Source organism: Zootoca vivipara, chromosome 12 (genome assembly GCF_965207765.1).
Source record: "Zootoca vivipara chromosome 12, rZooViv2.hap1.1, whole genome shotgun sequence".
NCBI lineage: Eukaryota > Metazoa > Chordata > Lepidosauria > Squamata > Lacertidae > Zootoca > Zootoca vivipara.
Genome location: NC_142595.1, coordinates 17,895,717 through 17,902,981, shown reverse-complemented (window position 1 = coordinate 17,902,981; position 7,265 = coordinate 17,895,717). Strand labels below are relative to the sequence as shown.

The 7,265-nt window shown below is 46.9% G+C and overlaps 1 protein-coding gene across 1 annotated transcript; it reads right to left on the bottom strand.

Annotated features, from left to right (window-relative positions):
• Positions 1-407: 407 nt before the first annotated feature.
• Positions 408-6,502, bottom strand: LOC132593092 (goannatyrotoxin-Vere1-like). The gene is made up of 4 exons (XM_060282071.2): positions 6,395-6,502; positions 5,631-5,818; positions 3,141-3,242; positions 408-971 (listed from the first exon to the last, which is right to left on the bottom strand). Exons 2-4 carry the CDS (start codon positions 5,816-5,818, stop codon positions 947-949), a joined length of 315 nt encoding a protein of 104 aa, XP_060138054.2. The 5' UTR covers positions 6,395-6,502; the 3' UTR covers positions 408-946.
• Positions 6,503-7,265: the final 763 nt, after the last annotated feature.

Here is a 7,265-nt window from a genome sequence, read left to right as displayed (position 1 = left end):
TGGGCAATATGGATTGATACAAAACTTAGAGTTTGGAAAAAGATACAGTTTTAAATGTTAAAAATGGGGCTCCAGGGAGGGACGGGGAGTCCTGAGATTTGGAGAAATCTCTGTATATGGATATATATTTGGATTCTTATGACTCCGTATTGGGGGGGGGGGGGAATCAAAAAAAGATTTCAAAAAGGAAAGAAAGAAAGAAAGAAAGAAAGAAAGAAAGAAAGAAAGAAAGAAAGAAAAGGGTTTGAATAAAAATGCTATGGAAGTGGGAGTGAGAAGCCCATCCATGAAAAAAAGATTTTATGTAATTATTTGATTTGAAGTTAATTCGGGAAATTTAATTAAAACAATATATTTTTAAGAGCGAGAAAGAGTATTAAAAAAAGAAAAAATTCCAGGAGGCTTCTCCATTAAACTTGCTTTTTATTGTGGATGCAGAGAAAATTCATTGAAAATGCATACATTTACATACATTCACCCATAACCACACATACACACGCACGCACAAATGATGTATAAAATAAAGATCAACCCAGAGTAGACATAGTAGGCTTTTGCACTGGTGAGTCAACACAGACGTCACTACGAATACAACCTAGGTCACCACCAAAGGCATCCCTCCACCCCCACCCCCACCTTGTCCCCAAACACAAAGATCTCCTGTGTCGCCCCCTGCTGGCATATGGAAAGACGGAGGCGTGGCTTCATTGTACTGTTGCCTGGGGAGGGGAAATGATTCCCCAAGCCTCACCAGTACAAGATGGAGAAAATCAAAGTGGGGGAGAGGAGAGGGTCTCTTCAAAGAAAAGTTTCAGCTCCCGTCACGGGTTGATTGTTTTTCTTTAAAGAAAGAAGAAAGAAGAACCACCGAAAAACGACAACCACAGAATTGGAACGTCTAAAAAGTGGCAGCCAACAGACCATCGGCCTAGGTGCATGAAGGTCGTCACCACCCGTAGGAATCATCAAATCTGCGGGAAGCAAAGGCAGAAGCATGTGACTACAGGGGGAGGAGCGAGGTTCTCTGCCCCTGTCCCCAAAACAAGGCCACCCACCCTCCCAATTCCGTCCAGAGCAATAGCACACCACAGGGTGGGTGGTTTAAACCAGGGTTTCCCAAACATGGTGTCAGGGACTGGGCAGAGGGGGGGGGGATGGTGGAGGCCGCCTCCCCAGCCTGACCCTTCCAGAGAAGAAGGAGACAGTTCAGAATTGCAACAGGGGTTTGAGGGAGGTCATAGTTGAGGGGCAGATGAGAGAGAAAGCAGGGAAATAATGGGAGAGGAGGAAGAAGAAGCACCAGAGGGGCGACAGCTGATGAACATCATGTATTTAGAAAGCATTCCAGACACACACACGCTCTCCCAGAACATGGCGGACCTTGAATGTAGGAGAGCAAGGAGCTCAAAGGCAAAAGGCACTTTTCAGCACCCGTAGTGATGACTCATGAGAAGTGGGAGGGACGGAGGGAGTGGCGTTTTACTCTGAGCAACACCATGATTCTGAGAGGCCACATTCCCAAGCCTCTCTCTGTGAATATTGAATAAAAGCAGATGGTAAGAACTTTTCCTTGTCTTGTCAGTTCCTGGCAACCTGCCGAGGGGGTTGGTTCCTCTGTTGCCTGACAATACCCCTTTTCCAGGGAGCTAGCTCCACTAAACTATGACTTACTGTACTTCTGATTCTGAATAGGCAAGTGTGGGATTATTACTAGAAAGCATTCCAGACCCCCCACCTCCTAGAACCCAGCAGGCCTTAAAAGTAGGAGAGCAAAGGACTCAGAGACAGAGGGCACTTAGTGGCAACCATTGGGGGGGGTTGTTGTTGACGAATGAGGAAGTGGAAGAGAAGGTAGGTGTAATGGGGCAACGCCATTATTCCAAGAGCCTCTCTCTGTGAACATTGAATGAAAAGCAGATGGTAAGGACTTTTCCTTGTCTTATCTATTCCTGGCAACCTGCTGTGGGGGTTGGTTCCTCTGCTGCCTGACACTTGGGTTGCCAGCTGTTTCTGAACTACAACTCCCATCATGCCGAGCTAGCAGGACCAGTGGTCAGGGATGATGGGAACTGCAGTCCCCAAACATCTGGAGACCCAAGTTTGGGAAAGCCTGGCTTAAATGATAATGCGTTGTTAAATATATGTTTCATATAAACCTTTTTTCAGTGTTGCCCTTGAATGAGCTAGATCTGAATGAGGGCCATAAAAGATAAAAGGATGGAATAAATGCACTGGATCACGCATGGCTCTGAATCCACATTGCATGAATCTTGGGGTTATTCCGCATTTGTCTTCAGAGGCAGTGTGGGGTAACAGTCAGAATGATGGAGCAGGACCTGGGTTCGAAACCACACTCAGCCACAAAACTCGCTGCCTCTCAGCCTAACCTACCTCACAGGGTTGTTGTGAGGATACAATTACACCAGCTTTGAGGAAAATGTGGCATATAAATGTAATAAGTAATTATAGTTTAGCATGGGGTTCCTTTGGATAAGTGCAGAATGCAGGGAAAAACATTGCACTGGGTCAAGATGGAGTGACTTCCAAGCAGGTCTGAGTCTTAAAATCACCTTTGTTTCTACCGATTAGACACCAGAGGTGTTCTTCCCCATCACAGTAATCACACAGAAAAGTATCTGAGCATTTAGAGCATGTTCTTTCCTTCCTATTTAGCAATCCTTAAAGGTTGATGTGGTTAGAAAGAATAGGTTAAAAAGTAAAGGTAAAGGAACCCTGGACGGTTAAGTCCAGTCAAAGGCGACTATGGGGTTGTGGCGCTCATCTTGCTTTCAGGCTGAGGGAGCCGGCGTTTGTCCGCGGACAGCTTTCCAGATCATGTGGCCAGCATGACTAAACCGCTTCTGGTGCACGGAAACGTCTTTACCTTCCTGCCGGAACGGTCCCTATTTATCTACTTGCACTGGTGTGCTTTCAAACTGCTAGGTTGGCAGGAGCTGGGACAGATCAACGGGAGCTCACCCCGTCGCGGGGATTTGAAGCACCGACCTTCTCATCAGCAAGCCCAAGAGGCTCAGTAGTTTAGACCACAGTGCCACGCGCTCCTCTAGAAAGAATAGGATCCAGGTCAGGCTTCTGGTACTCTAAAAACAGCTATGCCCTGCAATACTAGGAGGACTCACCGTGATCTCATGTTGTGGTCACTGTTGCTGCTGCTGCTGCTGCTACTGTCTCCAAAAATGAGTTCAGACATCAAGTTCTCTGGACTGGATCTCTTGCCATACCTTGTGGAGAGAGAGGGGTGGAGAGGAAGGACTAAGTTAGTGCTGTCTTAGAAGTTCCCTAGGAGAAATGTTCAGATTTTTACTCTTCCTCTCCCCACCACCTAATTTCAGCAGCTACAAGGCAGGAGGCCCACACTGAATTTGCAAAAGATGGAGCAAGGGTAAGAAAGGAGTGCCTCTAAGCATGTACAGAATGAGCTACTGGGGCATCACCACCCACCTTTGGGCCCTGTATACCTGAAGAAGCATCTCCACCCACTCCATCGTTCAGACCAGACACTGTGGTCCAGCTCCGAGGGCCTTCTGGTGGTTCCCTCTCTGTGAGAAGTGAGGTTACAGGGAACCAGGCAGAGGGCCTTCTTGGTAGTGGCGCTCGCCCTGCGGAACGCCCTCCCATCAGATGTCAAGGAAATAAACAACTATCTGACTTTTAGAAGAAATCTGAAGGCAGCCCTTTATAGAGAAGTTTTTAATGTTTGACGTTTAATTGTGCTTTTCATATTCTGTTGGGACCCACTCAGAGTGTGGCTGGGGAAACCCAGCCAGATGGGCAGGGTAGGAAGAATAATAATAATAATTATTATTATTATTATTATTATTATTATTATTATTATTATTGGCAAGGAATTTCAGAGCAGAGGGTAGAAACTTCAGACAGCCCTAAAGAACCTTTAATAATAATAATAATAATAATAATAATAATAATAATAATAATAATAATAATTACTGGTATACCCCACCCATCTGGCTGGGTTTCCCCAGCCATTCTTGGCAGCTTCCAGCATGTATAAAGACATCGCAAAACATGAAACATAAAAAACTTCCCAATACAATGGTTTGGGCACGCAACTCAAATGCAAAACCTGCATTGCAAATCTTGCCTGTGTTCGAACATCCCCAAAGAAGGCTGGTCAGAGAAGAGCAACAGAGAAGATTGGTTACATGAGCTGGCCCTTAGGGTGTGACTCTCCTTGCAAAGGTGGGCATTTATTAGTGGATTCTAAAAAGCTTGTGTCCCGTCCCCCTGTCCCCCCGCAGGAATATATGCGCTGCTAATTTGTGGTTTGCGGAAGTCAGGTCCACAGCTCCCTTGGGTTCAGAACTGGGTCAGGAGTTCAAGAAGGACATGGAGACAAAATGAATCAACCCAGAGGGGCGAGGGCCTGCCTCCTGGGTCGGATTTCCAATTAAGTTTCTAGGAGATGACAGTTAATGGGCTGTACCAGGCAGTTGGTGCTAATGTTGGAGGTGTCGAAATGGGCTTTATTTATTTTTTAAGCAGCTGGGCTGCTGACTGGCTGCCTTTAAAAGCTGCAGGGCTCAGCAATCTCTGCAAATGAAAAGCTACACTCTGTGGGCGCACAGACCATAGTTAAGGTACTCGACAAAGTAGTGATCATTTGCATAGGCAAATAAGGATTAAGAATGTGCTGCATGGGCCTTCTTAACTTACACACTCACTCAGCAGAAGATAAAAACTGTTTACAGCCCCCCCCCAAGTGTCCCCATTTCCCAGATTTACAGAAGCCTACCCCGTTTCAGATTTGATCCCGGAATGTCCCACTTTTCCTTAGGATGTCCCTATTTTCATCAGAGAAATGTTGGAGGGTGTGGAGTTATGCAACCCCCTCGAGCCAAGGAGACAAGTAACTATACAACTATACAACTAACTATGCAACTTTTAGAAGACATCTGAAGTTTTTAAAAATGTTTTATTATGTTTCTTATATGTTGGAAGCCACCCAGAGTGGCTGGGGCAAACCCAGTTGGATGGGCAGGGTATTATTGCTATTATTATTATTATTATTATTATTATTATTATTATTGGTTGTTTAGGGCTGCCTGAAGTTTCTACCCTCTGCTCTGAAATTCCTTGCCAATAATAATAATAATAATAATAATAATTCTTATTTCTACCCTGCCCATCTGGCTGGGTTTCCCCAGCCTCTCTGAGTGGGTCCCAACAGAATATGAAAACTAGGACGTCCCCATTTCATTGGAGAAATGTTGGAGGGTATGCTGTTAGCATGCTTTCACAACAGAGAGAAAATGAAACCTGGCACAGAAACCGTCTAAGGTTGAAGAAAGGTGTCCTCTTTCGAAAGGGTTCACCGTGGCTTCCTTGCAGCTTCGCAACTGATGACAGACATGGATGCTAGTGAATTGGATACAGTCTCAGACTCTGCCTTCACCTGGAGAATGTTAAGAACTTGGCAGGGAGCTACAGCCTTTCCTCCATTCCTTTGGACCTCTACCCCCAATGCCCATTCCCCACCAACGTTCAGGCAGGAAGCAGGGGTGTGTGGGTGGGTGTTCATTTCCTTGGTACATAAGAAGCCACTACTGCACACCCAACACCCCCCCCCAACATCCCACGATCCTGCTCACCTCTGCCGTGTCACCAAGTTGATGTAATGCCGGAGAGCTGAGAAGTATTTGGCCATCTCTTCTGGGGAAGCATCTTCTCCGGGGCTCTCTGGCTTGGGGGGGTAGGCATCCACTAAGGCCCCCAGGCAGAACAAGACACATAGGGTCAGGGCGATCACAAGAGGCCAGGGCTTCAGAGAGGCCACCATCTGGAAGGAGACAAGAACGCACAAAGCCTGCTAAGCAGCCTGAACTCACCCAGTGCCGCCAGGTGAGCCCTGCAAAAGCATCCCATGCTTCTAGTGACTCTCTTGTGGAAAGGCCAGCTTTACATTAAAACATTGCCAACTTGTTGAGATCCGGCATGGCCATCAGCCTTTGCTAAACTGCCGAAAAACAGAACACCGGCAGATGCTCAGTGTACAAGCATTCTGCTATCAAATGTTCAGCCAGCAGGATGTCCGGTTCCCTGAAAGAGCTTCTTTCCCTTTTGACCCCTGATCCCGAGGCTCAGCATAGCAGCTCGGTCTCTCAAAGCACCTGCTACTAGAATGCCAGGAAACAGCAAGCAGAAGAGGAGCATGTTCCCCCCCAAAAAACATCTGCCATCCTGTTGTGTTCAGGAACACCAAGCAGCCCTCGGGTTTTAGAAATTAAGTCATGCTTTGGCTTTATTCATTAGTCCCCACAACTTTATTTCCCTCCCTGAAAAGAAGTACAGCAGCAGATTGAAGGGACTCCCCCCCCCCAATCCAAACCAACAATTGCTTGTCCCAGGTACTCACTGTCAAAAAGAGGTAGGAGCAGGTGCAAAGCTGGATGCAGAGGGGTGCAAGGAGGACTCAGCCAGCGCTTCTGCAAGTTTCAAGTTGCTTCTTGCTGATGCCTCTGTTAGCAGCTCTCTCTCAGCCAAGGGTTTATATCCTTGGTAGGTGGGTAAATTAAGGAGGGGGAGGCTCCTCCCCTCCCTCCTCATTCAGTCATTCACTCACCCATCATGTGTTGATCGATGTGATTCTGAATCAGCCACCTTGATTGCTGAGCGAACAGCGCTGCACTTGCTAAGGGAGGGGGAAGCTGAACGGGGAACAGGGTGAACCTTGACAGTGCAGGGGGGGCAGAATTTAGAGAGGCAGGGACTGTGAACCTGAGCCAAGCACTTTATACGATTAAATAACTGGAGCTTCTGATGAGGGGACTAGGATAATGGAGCTTCACACAGTCATAAGATCTCACGCTAAAGGAGGAAGGCATATATACTCTTCAGGTTTGTGCTCATCCCCCGAAACTGGTAAGGTGCAAAGTTTTAGAAGAGAGACAAGCTTCACTCACGCAGTGAAAGAAGCAGCCTGCTGGTCTCAGCGCCGGTGAATATTGTGACATGCACAAGCATATGAAAGAGCTTGGAGGCAATGATCGGTTCGGATCAAGTATTCTCTTGCCTTGATAAGCAGAATTCAAAGTTTAACTTTCAGGACTGAGATTCTTCCGGTGATCTGTCTGGTGAGAGGAGAGGGACGTTGCCCCACTTGTAAACTTCACCGTGGTGTCTAGCTGTCTACTGGGAGAAGAGAGGGTGCTGAAATCCATCAGCCACAGACTTGCCACATTTATATCTGCCTAGGGTGGCCGTGTCAAAATATAGGGGGTTGGTGG